General features: G+C 39.7%; 1 protein-coding gene across 1 annotated transcript; it reads left to right on the top strand.

Annotated features, from left to right (window-relative positions):
* Window positions 1-2,842: 2,842 nt before the first annotated feature.
* SELE (selectin E) lies at window positions 2,843-14,271 on the top strand. The gene is made up of 14 exons (XM_001094967.5): window positions 2,843-2,965; window positions 3,276-3,360; window positions 3,934-4,317; window positions 4,915-5,022; window positions 6,240-6,425; window positions 7,219-7,404; window positions 7,518-7,706; window positions 8,647-8,835; window positions 8,964-9,152; window positions 9,365-9,541; window positions 10,085-10,192; window positions 10,971-10,992; window positions 11,098-11,170; window positions 12,400-14,271. Exons 2-13 carry the CDS (start codon window positions 3,324-3,326, stop codon window positions 11,153-11,155), a joined length of 1,833 nt encoding a protein of 610 aa, XP_001094967.2. The 5' UTR covers window positions 2,843-2,965; window positions 3,276-3,323; the 3' UTR covers window positions 11,156-11,170; window positions 12,400-14,271.
* Window positions 14,272-25,818: the final 11,547 nt, after the last annotated feature.

The raw sequence follows: 25,818 nt of genomic DNA, 5'->3' as shown, positions 1-25,818 counted from the left end.
CAGAACACAGCCCTCTCAGTGGAGAGTTGTGATGGTCAAGGAGGTCCCAGGAAGAAGAAGGCAAGAAGAGTACAGGAAACTTGGGTAGAACAAGGAATCTGGGAGCATAGCAACAAAAGAAATCATGGTTTGGAGTAGCAAGTAAGGGAGTGGGCTCTGGATATCAACTACCTGGTTTCAACCCTTGGCTCTGTGCTTTTGAATGAGATAAAATCCCCAGATTCTCAATTTTCTCATCTGTAAAATGGGGATGATAAGAGTATCTATTTCACAGGCTGTTGTAAGGATTGAATAATCAATAGGTGAACATACAAAATGCTCCGAACATCGCCTGGCACACAGTAAGCACTCAATAAATGTTACAGATTACAATCGGGGGTCCAGGACATATATATGTAAGTAAAATAGAAACTGCATCACCATTGGGGCTATTTTTAGATATCTTTGAACTAATTTTAAACAGGGGAAGAGATAAACTGTAAACTTAGTTATGAAAAATTCACAATAATAAAGGTAGTTATCTAGGGATGTTTATGACTAATTTCTATTTGCAAAATATTAGGTACTTTTTTGATATCGAAGATAAAGTGTTTTTTAAGATTTGCCTACACTATACATTTGACCATGCTTTTTAAAAATAGCAGATTATGTATTCATACTTTATTAAAAATAAAATACATACAGATAATGTATTAACCCAGCTTGACATTCTGCCCTAAAATCTAAATAAACATGTGTGAGTGATCACTCTTCTGAATTTATTGAAGCAACAACCACATTGAGCTAAGTAAAGTGGGATAAAGAATTGGAATAATGTCACTATCTGGATCCTGTAAGAGAGTGGGAAGGTGGAGGGAATAAATTCTATGCTTTTTAATAGGAGTTGAATTAAATTCATTAATTAAGTTATTTTTTCTAATCAGTTGTATTTTTTGGCATTTTTCTTCTCTTTTCTTGTTTGTCTTGGGTCTTGACATCTTTGTGAACACAGAAAGACCAGTGCTAACAAGTAAAGAGAAAAACGAGGCTTTTACCACTACTCGTTCAGGTCTGCTGATGGTACACTTTTAGATAGACCTCCTATTTTAAAAAGCAGTAGATATAGAATATTAGCTTGACTTGAGCTCTGAAAACCTACCGAATATGGAAATTAAAATGATCCCCATTTACTGTTACCATCATTGAGATTGGATAAGATGCAGAGATGGGGAATGTATATACAATAATCCAGAAGAAATGTCAAAATGCAGAGCAGGAATATAGGATACCACATACATCTCCTTCTGTTGCATTTGGAAACAAGTTTCTTTTCTTTTCCTTTTTTTTTTTTTTTTTTTTTTTTTGAGATGGAGTCTTGCTCTGTCACCCAGGCTGGAGTGCAATGGTGCGATTCAGCTCACTGCAACCTCCGCCTCCTGGGTTCAAGCGATTCTCTTGCTTTAGGCTCCCCAGTAGCTGGGATTACAGGCATGCGCCACTACAACCCAGCTAATTTTTGTATTTTTAGTAGACACAGCATTTCACCATATTGGTCAGGCTGGTCTGGAACTCCTGACCTCAGGTGATCCACCCACCTCAGCCTCCCAAAGTGCTGAGATTACAGGCATGAGACACCATACCTGGCCTAGAGACAAGTTTCTTTAAACTGTATTCTTGTTACGATAAAGGTGGAAAAAAAGGGAAATTGAAAAAATCAGAAGATTCTGAAAATAATAATGAAGGATATAAAAATTATCCCAAATCCTGCCATCCAGAGATAGTCACTGTTAACATTGTGGAAGAGTTTTTATTCTTTGCACATTAACATTTCAAAAAATTTAAACAAAATTTGGAGCAATTAAATATGGATATATAGTTTTCCTTTTTATTTTTATTTTATTTATTATTATTTTTTAAGACAGAGTTTCACTCTTGTTTCCCCGGCTGGAGTGCAATGGCGTGATCTTGGCTCACTGCAACCTCTGCCTCCCAGGTTCAAGCAATTCTCCTGCCTCAGCCTTCTGAGTAGCTGGGATTACAGGCATGCACCACCATGCCCAGCTAATTTTGTATTTTTAGTAGAGACAGTGTTTCTCCATGTTGGTCAGTCTGGTCTTGAGCTCCTGGCCTCAGGTGATCTGCCCACCTCGGCCTCCCAAAGTGCTGGGATAAAAGGCATGAGCCACCACGCCAGCCTCCTTTTTATTTTTTTACACTGAACAAACCATGAAACTTTCCCATATGTAAATATCTATTTCCCATTTTTCTTATTTTTAAAAAATAAGACATCATTTTAATCATTTGAGTGGTAGATATTATTTTTAGATAATATTTTAATTTAGGCATAACTGCTATGCAAAATCTGAAGATTAATATCTACCTCGTGAGTCATTCCTCTGTGAGACAGTGCATGTTAAATATGTTGAATTGGCAGGTGAAAAAGGAAGAAAAAATGAGTAGTGATTGGTTATCAACAGCCATGAATGAGAAATTGAAGGTAGTAGACTATGGATGACAAACCTATTCTTGGTTTCCTTATGTTTCTGAAATTCTACCACAACTACATGAGAGATACTACTAACACGCAAAGTTTTACAACTTTTTAAAGACATAGACTTTACGTTATCAGAATTAAAAATCATGCATTTGTGTCATATTAATAAAATTGCATATATAGTATAAAGGCATGGACAAAGATGAAGTAGCTTCAAGAGACAGAGTTTCTGACATCATTGTAATTTTAAGCATCGTGGATATTCCCGGGAAACTTTTTGGATGCCATTGGGGATTTCCTCTTTACTGGATGTGGACAATATCCTCCTATTATTCACAGGAAGCAATCCCTCCTATAAAAGGGCCTCAGCCGCAGTAGTGTTCAGCTGTTCTTGGCTGACTTCACATCAAAACTACTATACTGACCTGAGACAGAGGCAGCAGTGATACCCATCTGAGAGATCCTGAGTTTGAACAACTGCTTCCCAAAAGAGTAAGTGCAGAACGCTTTATAAGGGCAGCCTTGGGCCATGAAACACAGATATGCAAAAAGCCTTCTAGTAAAAACCACATCTGTACAAGCTCTTATTGAATTGTAGCTAAAACCTGTCTTTTCTCTTTGACCTAAATGATGAAAATCTTAAAATTTGTTTATTTATTTGATTAAACTCTGAAATAAAGATTATGGCACTAGAATCCTTTACCCAAAATCTTAGGATGCTGCCTTAAACATCATGGTAGAATAATGTAACTGGCTACTCAGGATTTCCTTCTCTAATTCATTTTGTGTTTTATCTCCCCAGTAAAGTATTTCAAGCCTAAACCTTTGGGTGAAAAGAACTCTTGAAGTCATGATTGCTTCACAGTTTCTCTCGGCTCTCACTTTGGGTAAGTCAGTGTCATTAGACCAGGATTTCTCATTCTCGCACTATAGATGTTTCAGACTGAAATATCCTTGCTTGTCTGGGTCCGTCCTGTGCAGGGTATCTGACAGCATCCTTGACCTCTACCTGCAATGTGTTCTTCCCCAGGCTTTGGGCCATTTACTTTACCTCTTAGTGTCTCCCTTTCCTTAAGTGTAAAGTGTGGATCATAAATGACCTATTTCCCAGATGCGTTGTGAGGATTCAATAGCATGGTTCATGGAAAGTACCTCATACAGTGCTACTTGGTGCCTACTAAGTGCTCCATAAAGCTTAGTTATTCTGATTATTATTCTACTACAAAATGGGTTTACTATAATGTTGTGAGTGAGTGCGGGTAAAGCACCTCGTGGGTGGCCAGTCACAAAAGAGATAAACGATAAGTCACTGTTTCTTCATACGTACCTTTTACTTTTGAAAAGATGAGAAAAGTCTGGTCACAAACATTGCCAAAAATAAGACAATAAAAAGCACAGTTATCAGAGTTAAACCACAACAGCACCAAACTCTACCATGTCTTTTCTTTTTCTCCCACTAGTGCTTCTCATTAAAGAGAGTGGAGCCTGGTCTTACAACACCTCCACAGAAGCTATGACTTATGATGAGGCCAGTGCTTATTGCCAGCAAAGGTACACGCATCTGGTTGCAATTCAAAACAAAGAAGAGATTGAGTACCTAAACTCCATATTGAGCTATTCACCAAGTTATTACTGGATTGGAATCAGAAAAGTCAACAATGTGTGGGTCTGGGTAGGAACCCAGAAACCTCTGACGGAAGAAGCCAAGAACTGGGCTCCAGGTGAACCCAACAATAGGCAAAAAGATGAGGACTGCGTGGAGATCTACATCAAGAGAGACAAAGATGTGGGCATGTGGAATGACGAGCGGTGCAGCAAGAAGAAGCTTGCCCTGTGCTACACAGGTAGGGAGTTTGTGGCTGCAGTGGGCGGTAGTTTCAGTGTGTGGGCATCCTGGCAAATTTACGGCATGCAAAAATTGCTCTCTATTGTGGTCATTTTATGTTCTAAAAGATTCTGTTTAACTGCTAAAGTTTCTCTCTTTTGCTGTTTTGTGTGAATGTGGGCAAGAAAATGTGGGTATGTGTATATATGTATGTATGTATGTATATACACACACATATATATACACATACACATATGTGTGTGTGTATATATAAAATGTATCTAAATACTGTAGGCAAATATGTAGTTCTTTACATTGCACACACACAATACATATTTTAATTGCTTGTTTATTGTGGTAGGGGAACTGTCTCCAGAGTTTGTGAAGAAGTAACTTTTCTATGGTAGGTGCCAGCCACAGCTATACATTAGCATCAAGGTTTAAGATAGGTGGGCCTGAAGCTCAGATTTGGAACTTCGTAAAACACTTCAGTTAAAGTCTATGGCACTCTGTAGCACTGCTGATGTCTCCGTTGCACACTGTTGATTCTAAAATCAAAGGCACTCAGTATAAGCACAGCAATAGTCCTCCTCACCATGCTTTGTGTTTTCTGCAGCTGCCTGTACCAATACATCCTGCAGTGGCCACGGTGAATGTGTAGAGACCATCAATAATTACACTTGCAAGTGTGACCCTGGCTTCAGTGGACTCGAGTGTGAGCAAAGTAAGTCTGGTTCTCACCTCTTTCTTCACTTGAGATGGTAGCACGATCTGATGTCCTAGCTGGCATTAGAGTCAGGTCTGCATGCCTTCCCTTCCCTGGTGCAGATGGTGTCATATGGTGATAGTGAGTTGAGACTATGAAGTCAGACCCTTCTGGGTTTGAGTCCTAGATTCACCAGTTGTTTATTATGGAACCTTGACAAGATAGTTTAAATCTCTAGGTCACAGTTTTCTCATTGTAAAATGAGGATAATAATGTGAACTTTATAGGCTCATGGTTACATAGTGCCTGGCTCACAGGATACATTCAATAAACTGTAGTTCTGTGTCCCTGCAAGGAACAGGTGCTCACATCATCTAGGTGGTAACAAGACGTTGCAGTAGAAATGAGTGAGTTACAGAGTCCAGGGTATCTTGGTTCATGCTCTGGCTCTGTAATGACTAGCTGTGTAGCATGGAGCAAGTCGATTGAATGAAATGAGGTCTCAGTTCCTAAATTTGTAAATTTAGAGAGTTAGATTAGCTTCTCTCCAAAATTCCTTAGCACAGCGTTGTGCAGTAGAGCTTTTTGTGATCATGGAAATGTTCCATAGCTGTGCTGTCCAGTGTGTAGCTATGAGCCACATGTGGTTATTAAGTACTTGAAATGTGGCTGGTGACACTGAGGAACTGAATTTTAAATATCATTTGATTTCAACGAATTCAAGTTTAAATTTGAGTAGCCACACATAGATGGTTGCTACTACATTAGACAGTGCAGCATTGGAGTTTTAAAATTTGTGATGTATTCTAGTACTTAAATTTGAAATATAGCTTTGTGGATGGTTCTCACCCCGGGTGGAAGCCTATCGTAGTATTTTTAGTAGTTGTGAGAAAAGTAACAAGAAATTTGTTGTAAGTTTGCGTGTTTGTTCATATAATTTGAACAGTTCTGAGGTAAACACAGTTACACTACTCTCCCCATATCACTCAATATTTCTTCTTTATGGTGGTCGTCACTGCTTTTTTGTTGTTGTTGTTATAGATCAATGTTTTCTTGAATAAAAGAAAAGGGGTACAATTACAGTCAATTTTACATATTCCATTGGAAATTTTATAAATTTTTAAACTAAAAAACAAAACAACAAAAAAAAAACTGTAGTTTTTTTCCAGTGTTTCCAGTGTTCTTCTCTGTTAAAGGTGAGAGATGAGCAGAACTGATTTGGGTTTCTTTTTCAGTTGTGAACTGTACAGCCCTGGAATCCCCTGAGCATGGAAGCCTAGTTTGCAGTCACCCACTGGGAAACTTCAGCTACAGTTCTTCCTGCTCTGTCAGCTGTGATAGGGGCTACCTGCCAAGCAGCGTGGAGACCACGCAGTGTATGTCCTCTGGAGAATGGAGTGCTCCTATTCCAGCCTGCAAGGGTAAATCCCTCTCAGAATGCACAGAACATTCTCTAAGTCATCCCTCATTGCTTCTGTTTTTTAATCCAACTTACAACATTTTCAAAACTTCAGGGAAAGTTTTTTTTCGTTTTTGTTTTTAATACAACTTGTTCTCTCAGCCAATGTATATTGCCAACCCAGTACCTGCCTGGGTTGAAAGAGGTTTTTTTATTCTCTGCTTGAAATGGGTATTTCTGAGGCTCTGGTGATTTGTAAGGGAGATCACAAAACATTAAAGCTCTAGAAATCTCAGTGGCTTTCTCATCTTCTTTCCATGTTTAACTTTTCCATGCCATGGGACTAACTTAAGACCATGATAGTCAAGCAGTCTTAGTATCTCTTTTTCTTTCTTAATTTTATCTTTCTGAACCAGAGGCCAAAAGAAAAAAAAAAAAAAAACAAAAAAACAGTTCTTCATGTTCTGATGGGCTAAAATAAATGAATAGCCTATGTATGTCAGTACTGGTCATAACTCCTAATCTGGAATCTTTTTAAAAAAAATTTTTTACCTCACGTAAATGATAACATAGATTAGAGACCACTCAGCATAGGCAAAGTGAATATCAGGCAAGACAGAATATCCATGAAAAAGAATAAAAGCTTTTATTCTGGCTGTGCATGTCCCTAAGAATTGACATAGGACTTTGGGATCTACAGGACTTTGGGATCTACCCTTTGAAGGCAGCTTCCTCACTCTGTTATGCACCCAGCTCAATAGGAAGTGAAAAGATCACTCTTCTGTAAAATTCATGGTGCTCTTTCAAATCCCCAGTGGTTGAGTGTGATGCTGTGACAAATCCAGCCAATGGGTTTGTGGAATGTTTCCAAAACCCTGGAAGTTTCCCATGGAACACAACCTGTACATTTGACTGTGAAGAAGGATTTGAACTAATGGGAGCCCAGAGCCTTCAGTGTACCTCATCTGGGAATTGGGACAATGAGAAGCCAACGTGTAAAGGTAGAGTTGCTCCACATGGAGACTTACTGTTAACATTCTTTTCCTAAACCCATACTGGAAATGGGCAAGCTAATTCTAGGCCCTGCTAATATCAATGGGTATATTTGTTACAGCCGTGACATGCAGGGCCATCCGCCAGCCTCAGAATGGCTCTGTGAGGTGCAGCCATTCCCCTGCTGGAGAGTTCACCTTCAAATCATCCTGCAACTTCACCTGTGAAGAAGGCTTCATGTTGCAGGGAGCAGCCCAGGTTGAATGCACCACTCAAGGGCAGTGGACACAGCAAGTCCCAGTTTGCGAAGGTAAGCTTAAGATCCTTTGATTTATACTTTCTTAAAGAACAACCATCTTCAAACTTGGACAGTGAAAAAAAAAACCAATACCCACTTTAACTATAGAAATCAGATTTGATGAGCAACACTCATGTCTTTGAGATTCATTTAAAAGAACTAATGTTTGGCCAGGGAAAGGATCATATGTGTTAAGAATGAATCTTTTGCTGGCTTATTTTTACCGTGATGTGCTAATATAACTTTATAGACATTAGCATGGAATAGACAGAATTCTTAATCTAAAGGAATCTTATTAGAAAATTCAGAAAGCGGAATAATGAGAACATGATTTGAATATAAAACTCTCATCACATCTGTCTTCTGAAATGGCTCATAATTAGCAGTGAGGAGACTGTTTCAAGTATAGGGTCAGCTACAGAGATAGTATTGATACATATGTAAGCAGTAAACTTTAATTCACTTTTAAGTGAGAGCAAGGATATTGAAAACGAGCAGTTTTTACTATCAGGCACTGGCCTTCTCCTAGCCAAAGCCAGCACAGAATGATTTCCAGTAGCAAAACATTATAACACAAAAACCAAACTGCAAAACAGACAAATTTTATAGGGGTGCTTTCTTCTCTTCCTTTTTGGCACCAACTATAAACATCCACGACCCATATGTTGTCCTCGGACTGTGTGAAATCTTTGCCTTGACCATAATTTATTTTGTATGTTAGAAGAACAGTGCTCAGGAACTAATGTTCTGGTTAATTAGTCTTTTAATTAGTGCCATGATCAGTGAGGGGGCTGAAATTCAAAGAAAACAGCCATCTTCCCACTTGTCCAGGGAATTATAAAGAATCTTCAGTTCTCCAAGTGTTGCTTGAATGAACTGGGTGCACTCAACAAATGCCAAGTACTCTCTAGTTCCACTGCAATATTTTCTGACCATCATTTTGATGTCTCAGCTTTCCAGTGCACAGCCTTGTCCAACCCCGAGCGCGGCTACATGAATTGTCTTCCTAGCGCTTCTGGCAGTTTCCGTAATGGGTCCAGCTGTGAGTTTTCCTGTGAGCAGGGATTTGTGTTGAAGGGATCCAAAAGGCTCCAATGTGGCCCCACAGGGGAGTGGGACAATGAGAAGCCCACATGTGAAGGTATAGTCTTTGTTTTTATTTTATTTTAAGATAAAAAACTATTCAAGAGCTTAGGAACTTGGTTACCTTGGGAAATGTATTGCTGGAGATGCAAACAAATTTCTGAAGTGCTCTCTCATGTGTTCCAGCTGTGACATGTGATGCTGTCCACCAGCCCCAGAGGGGCTTGGTGAGGTGTGCTCATTCTCCTATTGGAGAATTCACCTACAAGTCCTCTTGTGCCTTCAGCTGTGAGGAAGGATTTGAATTACACGGATCAACTCAACTTGAGTGCACATCTCAGGGACAATGGACAGAAGAGGTTCCTTCCTGCCAAGGTAGAATTGAGTGCAGACTTTTTTAGGGTACAGGTCAAATACTTCCTAAGTTTCTGAACCTGGATTGCCCCAAGGGGGTTTGATCCTAATTTCCTAAACGCTGAAAACTAAGTAGTGCTTATACGTTACATTTATTTTTGACTTTTAAGCAAGTTTTAGAAATTTTCCAGTAGATTTTTCTGAAACTCTACCTGTGTACCTAATATTTGCAGTGGTAAAATGTTCAAGCCTAGCAGTTCTGGAAAAGATCAACATGAGCTGCAGTGGGGAGCCCGTGTTTGGCACTGTGTGCAACTTTGCATGTCCTGAAGGATGGAGGCTCAATGGCTCTGCAGCAATGACATGTGGTGCCACAGGACACTGGTCTGGGATGCTGCCTACCTGTGAAGGTGATGCACTGATTGATGGTGGTTGTCTGGGGATTAAAGAGAAAAAGGGGGAGCTATCTTGTTACAGTAATCAACTATCCATTATATCCAAACCAGAAAGGTCGCCCAGGTTGACAAGTTGTGAATATTAAGTTGTATGGGGATAGAGAAAAAACAGAAGTTGCATGTTGATGAAATAGGTAGAATTCTGACAACTGGAGAAAGGAGACAGAGAGAGGAGAGGAGAAAGGGGGAAATGGAAAATAAGAGGGAGTGAGAGCAAGAGAGCAAGCAAGTGCAGTGTTTACTAACCAAGGTGTGGTGTGGTATTGTGAACGAGCTTGGCAAGTTAGAGTTCTGCCTGCCAATGGTAGAAATAGCTTCAAAGGTGGCTTGGAGCAGATCTCAAAGGCCTTTAATGCCACATCTCTGCTTCTTGTATTAAACTAGATAGTTCTTCTGCTCCTAGTAATGAATGTACAGAAAAAAGGCCAACGGGACAGGACAGAGAGACTTTAATGTCAGTTCCTCCTCATGACATTTCTTCCTCTCTTGTTTCCTTAGCTCCCACTGAGTCCAACACTCCCTTGGTAGCTGGACTTTCTGCTGCTGGACTCTCCCTCCTGACATTAGCTCCATTTCTCCTCTGGCTTCGGAAATGGTTTCGGAAAGGTGAGGAAGTTTATGAATGTTCTTCAAAAATGTGTTTGAAAACACATTTCTTTCTCACTGATAAGTCATGGTCTTGCTTACTAATTTAAACAATAATTAGAATCTGGATAAACACTAATAAATGCAGTACAATTAAGCAGAAGTCTTAAGAAAAGAGTTAGCAGTACAACTCAGTGTGGGAAGAGTTTTAGGAAATAAAAATGTTAGTTATGCCTAATATTGTACAACTCCAGGGGGTGCTACTCATGCTGAATTATACGATGCCTCCAGCAATTGTGCAATGAGACTGCCATGATGAGCACTCTCAGGAAAATGGATAAAATTCTTCCTAAGGAGATTTATTTGGAGTGCAGGCTTAAATTTGGGAGTATCTCATAAAGAATATGCAAGCACATCTGACTACACTCATGGTTTGTTTGGCTTACATGTTTAAGAGTACTTAAAACATTTTTGAGTTAAGTTCTGATATTTACAAAAAGGAAATCTCACGTTTAAATTCAGACTTTGGACTTCTCATGAAAAATTGGGAGCTGAATCAGGCAAGATGACCCCGTAGCTATTTGCTGGCATTAGGAAGCTGCTATGCCCTTTGGATGGCTGTGCACTTTGCATTTTACCCTAGATGCCACCGAGCCATGCTTGTGCTCTGATTATTACAGAGGCCCTGAAGCATCGAGTTTGCAACCCTTGATGAATTAAGTCACATTGTATCTGGATTTAATATATCCTTAAAAGTCATTTAGTCTGAATTAATGGTTGTTTGTCTTTTCTTTTGCAGCAAAGAAATTTGTTCCTGCCAGGTAAGTTGCATTCTTATACAAAGCATGCCATTGAACATTCCACACATTTTTCTCTCTTCATGTTGGAAGACAGTGCTTTACCTAGTGTTCTCATGTATTCCACAGCAGCTGCCAAAGTCTTGAATCAGATGGAAGCTACCAAAAGCCTTCTTACATCCTTTAAGTTCAAAAGAATCAGGTAAGACTTGTAACTCACAAATGGTTATGAGAGAGGTATCTTCTCTACGTGCTCTGTTTCTCTTTGAACCCTCCAAACTTGCCAATATCTTAGGGAGGGAGCAGGGGAGAAATCATCACCTGGGTATTGTTCTGGAAAGTTGTTTCATTTTTTTATAGAAGGAGAGGAAAGAAACTGAGATCTAGCTTTATTGTGTAATTTCATTTATGATAGGTAATAGTAATGAAGATAGCTGACCCTTACATCGCACTTACTATATTCTAGGAACTTTTCTAAGCTAGGAACTCTGAGATATGGGCTGTTCCTATATTTCTTATCTTTTCTTTTTCCTTTTTTTTTTTTTTTAAATTTTGAGATGGAGTCTCATTCTGTTGCCCAGACTGGAGTGCAGTTGCATGATCTTGGCTCACTGCAACCTCCGCCTCCTGGGTTCAAGCGATTCTCCTGTCTCAACCTCCCGAGTAGCTGGGATTACAGGTGCCTGCCACCACACCCAGATAATTTTTGTAGTTTTAGTAGAGACGGGGTTTCATCATGTTGGCCAGGCTGGTCTTGAACTCCTGGTCCACCTGCCTTGGCCTCCCAAAGTGCTGGGATTATAGGCGTAAGCCACCGGGACTGGCCTGTTGCTATATTTCTTATCACACAGATGAAGAAAATATGACAGAGAGAAGTTAAGTAAATTGCCTGAAATCTCAAAGCTAGTAAGTGCTGTAGCCAGGATCCAAACTCAGGCAGTCTGGTTCTAAAATTTGTGTTCTTAACTACTCTGACCTGCTTTGAGAGAATTTGGAAGGGTCAAGTCCCTCTGAATACTTTTTAAAAAATTAAAATAACTTTTTTGTGTGTGTGCGGTTTTAAGTTTACAGAAAAATTGAGCAGAAAACACAAAGAGTTCCAACATATCTCCTCACCACCCCTCCAATTACGCCTGTTATTAACATCTTATATTAGTGTTACAACTGGATAGGCCAACATTGATACATTATTATTCATTAATGTCCACAGGCTACAGTAGAATTCACTCTATGTTGTATATTCTGTAGGTTTTGACAGATGTATAATATGTATCCATCATCACTGTCCTAACTGAATAGAATTTGATGTTCCTACATGGTCTATCCTAGTGAGAGTGTATACAGTAGTCTGTGTTAGAAGGTACATTTTGTTGTCATGATCAGTATGCAGAATATTAAGCGTTCTGATGACCTGCATGTTTATATTTGCAGAAACACAGGTGCGTCTGGGGAACTAGAGGGATACATTGAAGTTAACAGAGACAGATAACTCTCCTCGGGTGTCTGGCCCTTCTTGCCTACTATGCCAGATGTCTTTATGGCTGAAACCGCAACACCCACCACCACTTCAACAGATCAAAGTCCAGCGGGCCAGGTCAGCCTTCAACTGAAAAGACTCAGTGTTCTCTTTCCTATTCTCAGGATTAAGAGAGTGTTGGCTAATGAAGGGAAAGGATATTTGCTTCCAAGAAAAGGTGAAGAGACCAAGACTCTGAAATCTCAGAATTCCTTTTCTAACTCTCCCTTGCTCGCTATAAAATCTTGGCACAGAAACACAATATTTTGTGGCTTTCTTTCTTTTGCCCTTCACAGTGTTTCGACAGCTGATTACACAGTTGCTATCACAAGAATGAATAATAATTATCAAGAGTTTAGAGGAAAAAATGGCTTAAAATATTATAACTTAAAAAAATAACAGATGTTGAATGCCCACAGGCAAATGCATGGAGGGTTGTTAATGGTGCAAATCCTACTGAAGACTCTGTGTGAGGGTTGCTATGTACAGTTTAATCACTTTCATCCCTATGGGATTCAGTGTTTCTTAAAGAGTTCTTAAAGATTGTGATCTTTTTACTTGCATTGAATATATTATAATCTTCCATAATTCTTCATTCAATACAAGTGTTGTAGGGACTTAAAAAACTTGTAAATGTTGTAAACTATGATCTGGTAAAAGTTACTTATTCTAGATTACCCCCTCATTGTTTATTAATAAATTATGTTACATTTGTTATAAATTTATTTCAAAAAGGGAAACTATTGTCCCCTAGCAAGGCATGATGTTAACCAGAATAAAGTTCTGAATGTTTTTACTACAGTTGTTTTTTGAAAACATGGTAGAATTGGAGAGTAAAAACTGAATGGAAGGTTTGTATATTGTCAGGTATTTTTTCAGAAATAAGGGATTTCCATGATGAAAAACTTCCACGAGGCCAAATGTTTGGAACTAATAAAAGCATAAGTGCAAACACACGAAGGTATAATTTTATGAATGTCTTTGTTGGAAAAGAATGCAGAAAGATGGATGTGCTTTGCATTCCTACAAAGATGTTTGTCAGATGTGATATGTAAACATAATTCTTGTACATTATGGACGATTTTAAATTCACGATAGAAACTCACCATGTAAAAGAGTCATCTGGTAGATTTTTAACGAATGAAGATGTCTAATAGTTATTCTCTATTTGTTTTCTTCTGTATGTTAGGGTGCTCTGGAAGAGAGGAATGCCTGTGTGAGCAAGCATTTATGTTTATTTATAAGCAGATTTAACAATTCCAAAGGAATCTCCAGTTTTCAGTTGATTACTGGCAATGAGAAATTCTCAGTCAGTAATTGCCAAAGCTGCTCTAGCCTTGCGGAGTGTGAGAATCAAAACTCTCCTACACTTCCATTAGCTTAGCATGTGTTGAAAAAAAAAGTTTCAGAGAAGTTCTGGCTGAACACTGGCAATGACAAAGCCAACAGTCAAAACAGAGATGTGATAAGGATCAGAACAGCAGAGGTTCTTTTAAAGGGGCAGAAAAACTCTGGGAAATAAGCGAGAACAACTACTGTGATCAGGCTATGCATGGAATAAATTGTTATTTTCTTTGAAATTGTTTAAGTGTTGTAAATATTTATGTAAACTCCATTAGAAATTAGCTGTGTGAAATACCAATGTGGTTTGTGTTTGAGTTTTATTGAGAATTTTAAATTATAACTTAAAATATTTTATAATTTTTAAAGTATATATTTATTTAAGCTTATGTCAGACCTATTTGACATGACACTATAAAGGTTGACAATAAACATGCTTATGTTTATCTCTGTGTTAAGGCTCTTTCTTAAAAATTTTATTTAGATAAGACTCACATTCCATAAAATCCACCCTTTAAAAATGTATGTGATTGTACAGCTATCACCATTGTTTAACTCCAGAAGATTTCTATCACCCTGATAAAGCATTATTTCTCAGTGTGTCTGTGAGAGTATTTCTGAAGAGATTGGTATTTAATTGGTAGACTAAGAAGATTGCCTTCACCAATGTGGGTGGTCATGATCCAACCCACTGAGGGCCTGTGTAGAACAAACAGAGTGAATTCACTCTCTTTCTAAGCTGGGACACCCATCTTCTCCTGCCCTCCAACACTGGTACTCTTGGTTCTAGGGCCTTTGGACTTTGACGTATTCCACTGGCTTTCCTGGTTCTCAGCTTGTAGACAGCAGGCCAAGGGACTTCTCAGCTTCCATAATTGTGTGAGATAATTTCTATAAAAAAACACCACACCCCCACACCCCAACACACACACACACACACACACACACACACACACACACACACACACACACCCTATTGGTTCTATTTCTCTGGAGAACTCCAACTAACACATGTCCCTTCATGAGAATTGGCTACTTAGACTAGGTCTCCTCTTTAATGCCCTCGTAACCCATATTTCTCTTCCTTCCTTTAACTGTAATAAATAACTATACATTATTACTTGCATAATTGTTTGTTTAATATCTGTCTTCCCCACTAAATTCTAAGTTCCTCAGGGGTAGAGAAAAATTACCTTGTTCATTGCTGTATTCTCAGAGCCTAGCACATTCCTGGTGCAGAGTGGACATCCAACAAATATTTATAGAATGAATAAATCAATGCATGGGTGAATGAATGCATATTTCGGCTCATAATAAGAAGTAGAATCACTTTTCACAAATGGAATGAGTGGTCTCAGAGGGCTACAGTTTTTTTTTTTTATTTTATTATTTTTTTTTTGAGACGGAGTCTCGCTCTGTTGCCCAGGCTGGAGTGTAGTGGCCGGATCTCGGCTCACTGCAAGCTCCACCTCCCGGGTTCACGCCATTCTCCTGCCTTAGCCTCCCGAGTAGCTGGGACCACAGGCGCCCGCCACCACGCCCGGCTAGTTTTTTGTATTTTTTAGTAGAGACGGGGTTTCACCGTGTTAGCCAGGATGGTCTCGATCTCCTGACCTCGTGATCCGCCCGTCTCGGCCTCCCAAAGTGCTGGGATTACAGGCTTGAGCCACCGCGCCCGGCCAGGGCTACAGTTTAAAACCCAGTTGTGTATCAACTGCCCCCCGCTACTGCCAGTTTGCAATTTAATATCTCTATCTCTCAAATGTCCAGCAATTATTTCAATCCCCATATACAGAAATGGGGCTTGTAGGAATCATTGTGAGGACTAAAGATCAATAGAAATAAGAGGGAAAAATTTTTTTTAAAAAGGAGGTGGAAAAATAGCACAAGAGGAAGTAATAAGAGAGAAAAAGGAAAGATATTAAAAGAAAAAATATTGAGGTACATAGAGTAAACAGTACAGATGCTACAGAAGGGAAACATCTAGTTTTGTATCCACTCACCTAAAACATCCACACAAGCGCCGGGCATAGTGACTCTCACCTGTAATCCCAGCACTTTGGGATGCAGAAGTGGGTGGATCACAGGGTCAGGAGACCAAGACCATCCTGGCCAACATGGCGAAACCCCATCTCTACTAAAAATACAAAAATTAGCTGGGCATAGTGGCGCGTGCCTGTAGTCCCAGCTACTCAGGAGGCTGAGGCAGGAGAATGGCTTGAGCCCGGGAGGCGGAGTTTGCAGTGAGCAGAGATCAGGCCACTGCACTCCAGCCTGGAGACAGAGTGAGACTGTGTCTCAGAAAAAAAAAAAAAAAAAGCCACAAAAGCTTACATGCTCATGTGCACACACATACACACAGAGATATATTCCTGAATCCTAACCCACAGGTAATTTACCCTGAAGATAATGAAAATTAAGCCTCAGGGTCCATTATTTAGATGAACCTTTAAATTACAAGGGCCTGGGTCCTAAGAATGTGTTTACGTGGTAATACATCTTTGTAAAATCTATAAAAGCAAGACGCTTTTACATTCCTTTTCTCAAAGAGAGACCTCAAATTATATAAACCTTGGACCCTGAAAAACTTCTGAATCTGTTCCTGAGCGAACCCAAAATATTCTGATTCAGTAGGATTGGAAGCAAATGTGTGTATGTTTCTTTGTTTTTTTAATCTTACCAAGTGATTTGGATGCACAACCAGGTTTGGAAATTACTGACAAAGGACTACAGGTTGATTAGTTTAATGAGTGCCTGATGTCTATGCGGTATTTCTGGAGCTTTGCCTCTACTGATTGGGTCATATACCATATAACACTATGTAGTTTGGGAAAAGCGGACAATGGGTAACATTCACTTGCACATTGCAGTGACGATCACATCCCCCTCTGTGTTGAGTAATTAGTTATCTATCTGTATGTACTGGCTGTAGCAATGTAGTTCTTTTCAACAAGAAATCAAGAGAATTCAGACACAACATTCACAGTTGTAAATATCAAGAAAATAGAGTAAATTTGTTTAACAAACATCCAATTTTGGAAGCAAGATATATCTGCCAGCAGTGTAACTGTCCAATGGGTTCATTTTGTTTGCTGCCCAGATAAAGCTGATTTATCAAGATGGGAATTGCAATAGAGAAAAAATTTAATTCATGCAGACCCGGCCAAATGGGAGACCAGGATTTTGTTATTACTGAAATCAGCCTCTCCCAAAATTCTAAGGCTAGGATTTTTCAAGGATAGTTTGGCAGGCAGAGGAATGGGTGCTATGCAATCATAGTGGTGTGGAAAATGGTCCTTGTGCCTGCTAAGTCTGTTTCTGGGTGGAGCCACAGGACTTGTTGGTGGGTCCAGGTAGAGTCACCAGTTGAAATGTAAGAATCTGAAAAGACATCTCAAAAGCCCAATCAAGTTCTATGATAGTGCTGTTATCTGCAGGAGTAACTGGGGATGTTGTGAATCTTGTGACCCCTGGAATAACAGTTGGTAATTGTTTACCTCTACACCTTAGCAGAATTCAGGCTCCTCTCATCCTCCTAACCTTTCATTGGTGGTCTTTTATTAGCTTTACAAAGGCAGTTTAGTTTTGGAGAAGGGCTATTATCATTTAAACTATAAACTAAATTTCTGCCAAAGATAGCTTGGCCCAAGCCCAGGAATTATTAAGGGCAGTCTGGAAGCTACAGGCAAGATGGGGGTTGGTTATATCAGATGTCTTTCACTGTCATAATTTTTTCACTATTATAATTTTTGTGAAGGCAGTTTCAATAGTGCAGCATAGACTTGAAACAAATAAGGAGAAACCAGAAGGGGAGTGGGGGCTCACGCCTGTAATCCCAGCACTTTGGGAGGTCGAGGCAGGTGAATCACCTGAGGTTAGGAGTTTGAGACCAGCCTGGCCAACATGGCAAAACCCCATCTCTACTAAAAATACAAAAAACGTAGCCGGGTATGGTGGCACATGCCTGTAGTCCCAGCTGCTTGGGAGGCTGAGGCACGAGAATCACTTGAACCAGGGAGACGGAGGCTGCAGTGAGCCAAGATCACGCCACTGCACTCCAGCCTGGGCAACAGAGTGAGACCCTGTCTAAAAACAAACAAACAAAAAAACAAAAACAAAAACAAAAACAGCAACAACAAATAAGGAGAAACCTGATGGTTAGAAATAAGGAAATGTTTAATGGCCTGGAGGTTCAATGAGGTAGGAGTAAAAAGCATTGCAATGAGATACTTGAGCAATACACCTGGGAGAATAGGAGACAGTAGTTAAAGAGTGAAGTGTTGGGCCAGGCGCGATGGCTCATGCCTGTAACCCCAGCACTTTGGGAGGCCGAGGCGGGTGGATCACCTGAGGTCGGGAGTTCAAGACCAGCCTGACCAACATGGAGAAACCCTGTCTCTACTAAAAAAAATACAAAATTAGCCAGGCATGGTAGCGCATGCCTGTAATCCCAACTACTCGAGAGGCTGAGGCAGGAGAATCGCTTGAACCCGGGAGGCAGAGGTTGCAGTGAGCCGAGATTGCGCCATTGCACTCCAGCCTGGGCAAACAGAGCGAAACTCCATCTCAAAAAAAAAAAGAGTGAAATGTTTGATTGTGTGACTTTAGAGATGGTACAGTCTTAGGTGATGTTGAGATTGAGGCTGTGCCTAGAGAAGGAGGTAGCTCAAGTCTAGTGGAGGAAAATGTCACTGGAGAGCTGAAGATGTGGGCTGTGGTATGGATTGTGCCATGGATGGTGAAGTCCCATAAGACTATGAGAAGTGCTTACAGGGGAAGGAAGATCAGGAGCCAGGTGCCAAAGCCATCCTTGCATGAGCAGTTGGGAGTTGGGAGGTCACTACAATGAGGACAGTGAGATGGTTTATCTCAGTGTCACAAGCTTCAAAGAAGCAGAGTTATTTTATTTCTTCTTTGTATTTTTTTTTTTTTACAAGAGGCAGATGAACAAAGATATACAGGAGGCCCTCATTATAAAGGAGAAGATTGCCCCTGCCTTCCAACCCTGAAGTGTTCACTGTGTGAAGAATAAATATTGTCATCTTGAGAGATCTACAGGGGAAGTGATGTCCTTGGGAGGCAGTCGGGCTGATGACAAAGCAACAAGGTAGGAGAAAAGTTTGAAAAGGAAACTGGAAGATTGAGGGGAGTTTAGTGATGGTGAAGACAGGAATCCCAGGGATGGCTAGGAAGCATTTGGGATGAAAATCAAGGTGGGGTCAGGAGAGAGCAGTTTAGGTGAACAGTCTAGGAGATAGATGACAGACAATAAGAGTGGCTTACATGCCAAATGTAAGAAAACGTGAGCAGTGGTGTTTTGGAGGTAGGTGGGCAGTTAGTTAATTCTCTACTGCACATCCTTCTACCCATAATAAACTGATAGCAACTGCAGTGAGTGCAGCCTTGGTTGGCAGCAAAGAGCAAATAAACCTTGTGGTCATCTGTAACGGAGGTGTAGGCTAGCGAACGGTTGGGTAGTTGTCCTTTAACCATCCCTTGAACCCAGTGATGCTGCTTTCAATAGCATTCACTGGTACTTCCCTCATGTCTCTTGACAGGCAAGTGGTTCTTCAGCATTGGGTCCTCTCTCCAGGGTTTTGTGATGGTTTTACAATGCTCACCAACTCAATCTAGTTCTATGTTTTGAGGGCCACAAAACAGTCTAATAACCACTCTTCGTTACCACCCATCAAATGGCTGTTAATATATCTCCATGACCTTTCCTATTCCAAATCTTCTTTTGGCTGAATGTACATTAAATTTTTTTTTTTATTGAGGTGAAGTTCACATAACATAAAACAGCCATCTTAAAGTGTACAATCCAGTGACATTTATCACATTGTATAACCATCTCTGATATGGTTTGGATCCATGTTCTCACTCAAATCTCATGTCAAATTGTAATCCCCAATGTTGGAGGTGGGGCCTGGTAGGAGGTGATTGGATCATGAGGGTGGGGTTTCTCATGAATGATTTAGTAGTACCATCCTCTTAGTACTGTCCTCATGATAGTGAATGAGTTCTCACGAGATCTGACTGTTTAAAAGTGACTGTCACCTCCCCACATCCCTCTCTTGCTCCTGCTTTTGCCGTGTAATATGCCTGCTCCCCTTTCACTTTCTGCCGTGATTGTAAGTTTCCTGAGGCCTCACCAGAAACTGAGCAGATATCGGCACCATGCTTCCTGTAAAGCTTGCAGAAGTGTAAGCCAATTAAACATCTTTTCTTTATAAATTACCGAGTCTCAGGTAATTCTTTATAACAATGCAAGAATGGCCTAACAAAATCTCTATCTAGTTCCAAAATATTTTTATCAGAAGAAAACTCTGTACCCTATAAGCAGTTAGTCCCCATTTCCTCCTCACCCCCTGGGAACCTCTAATCTACTTTCTGTCTCTATGGATTTACCTCTTCTATATATTTCATATAAATGGAATCAGACAACATGTAACCTTTTGTATCTGGCTTCTTTTGGAACAGGAATTAAAAGAAATTAAATAATGTGTAAGCAGAAACTCAGTTGTATGTAAAAAAACCAATTCCCCGTGAGAAAGAGAAAGAGCTGGAGTCCTTTAAAAATAAACTGCCTGTTTTTCTGGGGCTAGTGAGCCTCATCTCTCCTCATTTCCCAGGCATTATGAAGACACTGATTCCCTAGCTGTGCAGCTGCAAGGTCACTAGACAGATAAACTCAAGTCGCAAAACATGTTTCTCCTTGAAAAGTAAGAAATGATGTAATGCATGTCTCAATTAATTGAATAACTGTCTTTGTTTCTCACTTCTGTAGTATGCTTCCTCCTGCACAGATCCCCCTCTCCCCTACCCCACAAAATGCTAAAAAGGTAACTTAACTCTTTGTTCAGGGCTCAGTCCTTTGGATGTTAATCTGACTTGGCCAGTGCACCTAAAAAATAAATATCCTCCTGAACCCCATTTGTCTCTGATTCCTTAAAAAATCCCACAATATTTCCACTAGCAAAATTTGTTGACACATTGGATATGAGTTGTGAAAAAAAGAGAGGTGTCTCAGTTAACTCCAAAAGTTTTGGTCTGAGTAACCGGAAGGAAGGAGTTATAATCTACTGAGATGGAAAGGCTGTGGAAAGAGCCCTACAGATTGGAGGAAAAATTCAGAAGTTCAGTTTGGGAGATGTAAAATATAAGAGGCTTATTGAACAACTAAATTTGGGGATGGAGATGTTGAGTAGGCATTTGGCTGCAGGAGAATGGTTCTGGCTGTACAGAATTTAGAAATCATTAGCATTTAACTGGTATTCAAAGTCAAGGGAGTGAATTGGATTACCAAGTTAGTGAGGTTAGACACAGAAGAGTAAAGCGGTGATCTCTGGAGTACTCCAAGTGTTTGGAGGTTGGGGAGATGAGGAGAATCAACATGATACAGAAGAAATAGCCAGTGAAGTAGAAGAAAAACCAGGGGCTCCCTGGTGAAGTAAGATGAGGATGAAGAATAGACTGTTGGTGTTAGTGAAGTGTAGGACCTTGGTGAGAGCAGTCTTAGGGAATTGGTGTGGCTGAAAGCCTGATTGGACAAGCTTCAAGAGAGAATTACAGCCTGGGCAACATAGTGAGATCCTGTCTCTACAAAAAAATAAAAATAAAAAAATTAGCCGAGGGTTGGTGCATGCACCTGTAGTCCTAGCTACATGGAAGGCTGAGGGAGAAGAGGCACTAGACCCCAGAATTACTTGAGTGCAATGAGCTATGATCCTACCACTGCACTCTAGTCTGAGTGACAAAGCAGCATTCCCATCTCTTAGAGAAAGAGATAGAGAGATTGAGAGAATTAGAGGAGAGGACTTAGAAAAAAGCAAATCTAGATATTTCTTTCAGGGTATAGTAGGAGCATTTGGAACTTTCACAAGTCTCCCTGGCTCCACATTTGTCCCCATTTTACCATGTCTTCCAAGTTCCTGCCATAAGTTCAGCTTAATGATCAAGAGCAGGGGATTTGGAACTGACTGGCCTCTGTTCAAATTCCCAACCGTGTCTCTTACTAGTTATGTGACTAAGGCAACTTTCTTTTTATTCTTTTTTTTTTTTTTAAATTATACTTTAACTTCTGGGATACATGTGCAGAACGTGCAGGTTTGTTACATAGGTATGCATGTGCCACAGTGGTTTGCTGCACTCATCAACCTGTCATCTACATTAGGTATCTCTCCTAATGCTGTTCCTAGCCTTGCCCCCCAACCCCTGACATGCCCCAGTGTGTGATGTTCCCCTCCCTGTGTCCATGTGTTCTCATTGTTTAACTCCCACTTATGAGTGAGAACGGGCAATGTTTGGTTTTCTGTTCCACTGTTAGTTTGCTGAGAATGACGGTTTCCAACTTCATCCATGTCCCTGCAAAGGACATGAACTCATCCTTTTTTAGGGCTGCATAGTATTCCATGATGTATATGTGCCACATTGTCTTTATCCAGTTTATCATTGATGGGCATTTGGGTTGGTTCCAAGTCTTTGCTATTGTGAATAGTGCCTCAATAAACATATGTGTGCATGTGTCTTTATAGTAGAATGATTTATAATCCTTTGGGTCTACATCCAGTAATGGGATTGCTGGGTCAAATGGTATTTCTGGTTATAGATCCTTGAGAAATCACCACACTGTCTTCCACAATGATTGAACTAATTTACACTCCCACCAACACTGTAAAAATCGTTCCTATTTCTCCACATCCTCTCCAACATCTGTTGTTTCCTGACTTTTTAATAATCACCATTCTAACTGGCATGAGATGGTATCTCATTGTGGGTTTGATTTGCATTACTCTAATGACCAGTGATGATGAGCATTTTTTCATATGTTTGTTGACCACATAAATGTCTTCTTTTGAGAAATATCTGTTCATATCCTTTGCTCACTTTTCAATGGGGTTGTTTGTTTTTCTTGTAAATTTGTTTAGGTTCCTTGTAGATTTTGGATATTGGCCCTTTATCAGATGGATAGATTGCAAAAATTTTCTCCCATTCTGTAGGTTGCCTGTTCATTCTGATGATAGTTTTTTTTTCTTTTTTTTTCTGTGCGGAAGCTCTTTAGTTTAATTAGATCCCTTTTGTCAATTTTGACTTTTGTTGCCGTTGCTTTTGCTGTTCTTTTGCTATGTCCTGAATGGTATTGCCTAGGTTTTCTTTTAGGGTTTTTATGGTTTTAGGTCTTTTGTTTAAGTCTTTAATCCATCTTGAGTTAATTTTTGTATAAGGTGTAAGGAAGGGATCCAGTTTCAGTTTTCTGAATATGGCTAGCCAGTTTTCACAACATCTTTTATTAAATACGGAATCCTTTCCCCATTGCTTGTTTTTGTCAGGCTTGTCAAAGATCAGATGGTTGTAGATGTGTGGTGTTATTTCTGATGCCTCTGTTCTGTTCCACTGGTGTATATATCTGTTTTGGTAACAGTACCATGCTGTTTTGGTTACTATTGCCTTGTAGTATAGTTTAAAGACAGGTAGCATGATGCCTCCATCTTTGTTCTTTTTGCTTAGGATTTCCTTGGCTATACAAGCTCTTTTTTGGTTCCATGTGAAATTTAAAGTAGTTTTCTCTAATTCTGTGAAGAAAGTCAATGGTAGCTTGATGGGGACAGCATTGAATCTATAAATTACTTTGGGCAGTATGGCCATTTTCACAATATTGAGACTTCCTATCCATGAGCATAGAATGTTCTTCCATTCTATGGAATGTGTCCTCTCTTATTTCCTTGAGCAGTGGTTTGTAGTTCTCCTTGAAGAGGTCCTTCACATTCCTTGTAAGTTGTATTCCTAGGTATTTTATTCTTTTTGTAGCAATTGTGAATGGGAGTTCACTCATGATTTGGCTCTCTGTTTGTCTATTACTGCTGTATAGGAATGCTTGTGATTTTTGCACATTGATTTTGTAACCTGAGACTTTCCTGAAGTTGCTTATAAGCTTAAGGAGATTTTGGGCTGAGACGATCGGATTTTCTAAATATACAATCATGTCATCTGCAAACAGACACAATTTGACTTCCTCTCTTCTATTTAAATACCCTTTATTTCTTTCTCTTGCCTGATTGCCCTGGCCAGAACTTCCAATACTATATTGAACAGGAGTGGTGAAAGAGGGCATTCTTGTCTTGTGCCAGTTTTCAAAGGGAATGCTTTCAGTTTTTACCATGGGTTTGTCATAAATAGTTCTTATTATTTTGAGATACATCCCATCAATACTTAGTTTATTGAGAGCTTTTAGCATGAATGGATGTTGAATTTTATCAAAGGCCTTTTCTGCATCTATTGAGATAATCATGTGGTTTTTGTCATTGGTTCTGTTTATGTGATGGATTCCGTTTATTGATTTGTGTATGTTGAACCAGTTTTGCATCCCAGGGTTGAAGCCGACTTGATTGTGGTCAATAAGCTTTTTGATGTGCTGCTGGATTCGGTTTGCCAGTATTTTATTGAGGATTTTCACGTTGATGTTCATCAGGGATATTGGCCTGAAATTTTCTCTTTCTGTTGTGTCTCTGCCAGGTTTTGGTATCAGGATGATGCTGGCCTCATAAAATGAGTTAGGGAGGAGTCCCTCTTTTTCTATTGATTGGAATAGTTTCAGAAGGAATGGTACCAGCTCCTCTTTGTGCTTCTGGTAGAATTTGGCTGTGAACCCGTCTGGTCCTGGACTTTTTTAGTTGGTAGGCTATTAATTACTGCCTTAATTTCAGAACTTGTTATTGGTCTATTCAGGGATTCAACTTCTTCCTGGTTTAGCCTTAGGAGGGTGTATGTGTCCAGGAATTTATCCATTTCTTCTAGATTTTCTAGTTTATTTGCATAAAGGTGTTTATAGTAATCTCTGATGGTAATTTGTATTTCTGTGGGTTCAGTGGTGATATCCCCTTTATCATTTTTATTGTGTCTATTTGATTATTCTCTCTTTTCTTATTAGCCTAGCTAGTGGTCCACCTATTTTGTTGATTTTTCAAAATCCAGCTCTTGGATTCATTGATTTTTTGAAGGGTTTTAAGTGTCTCTACCTCCTACAGTTCTGTTCTGATCTTAGTTATTTCTTATCTTCTGCTAGTTTTTGAATTTGTTTCTTAACCTCTTTGAGACTCTTTAGAATGGGCATAATAATCATATCTATAGCAGAGAGCTGTTATAAAGATTAAATATACATATGGGGTGCTGAACTTCAGAGCTTTTGTTGTTGCTGTAATTATTTTCCTAAAAATGCAAATCTGATTTGCATTTGACTCATTGACTCACATCAGTGGGTCTTCCTTTTTATTGTCCTTCATCACATGGGTCCTAATTTCACATGCAGTCTTATCACCGTCTCATTTTATAGTCCAAGAATATTAAAGGTACTTGTAGGCTCCTACACCTACAAGGTGAAAAGCTAGAGAGCATGGCTCTCTTCAAGGGTTAACTTCAGGAAGTGCCACTAACAAGGACCTCCACTAGGTGGTGAGCAAGGAAAGACGGAGGTGAAGGAACCAAAATGAGTCAAGTCCACCACTTAGCTCTACTGAAGATTCACAAACATCATAAATTTGTCTGAAATGCAGTTTTGATTTATAGTATTTGCAATTTCCAAGGGCCATTTACCGCAGGTAGCCAAGAGTTAGCTTAGTGTTTATAAAAAAGATAGATGAGGGTGGTGGAAAAGAAGGAGGAGGAGGAGGAGAGAGAGAAGAAGAAGGAAGAGGAGAACAAGAACCAAACAAAAACAAGAACAAGTAGAAGAAGAGGAGGAGGAGGATAAAGAAGAGGAAAAAGAACAACAACAACGAGGGAAGGAGGAGGAGAAAGAGAAAAAGAAAGAAGAGGAGGAGGGGAAGGAAAGGTGCATAGGAGAATGGAAGGATAGAAAAACAGGAGGGAAAGAAGAGAGAATCTAGTGACATTACTTTTCTGATCAGCAGTTCATTTTTTTCTCAGTGGGAGGCAATAGAGGCCAGTCTAGGAAAGGGGTGGGGAAAGAGGAAAGAGAAGTAGAGGAGGAAGGGGAG

Source organism: Macaca mulatta, chromosome 1, assembly GCF_049350105.2.
Source record: "Macaca mulatta isolate MMU2019108-1 chromosome 1, T2T-MMU8v2.0, whole genome shotgun sequence".
In the NCBI taxonomy this organism is placed as follows: domain Eukaryota; kingdom Metazoa; phylum Chordata; class Mammalia; order Primates; family Cercopithecidae; genus Macaca; species Macaca mulatta.
The sequence above is the reverse complement of the archived record's forward strand: the minus strand, read 5'-3'. Positions and strand labels throughout refer to the sequence as shown.

What these genes read in the sequence shown, in the direction of transcription:
- SELE (XM_001094967.5), top strand. Translation starts at nt 3,324, where the DNA reads ATGATTGCTTCACAGTTTCTCTCGGCTCTCACTTTGG. An exon ending in TGGACTCGAGTGTGAGCAAA is followed by an intron (nt 5,023 to 6,239) that starts GTAAGTCTGGTT and finishes TTTCTTTTTCAG; the next exon opens with TTGTGAACTGTACAGCCCTG. An exon ending in AGAGGTTCCTTCCTGCCAAG is followed by an intron (nt 9,153 to 9,364) that starts GTAGAATTGAGT and finishes TAATATTTGCAG; the next exon opens with TGGTAAAATGTTCAAGCCTA.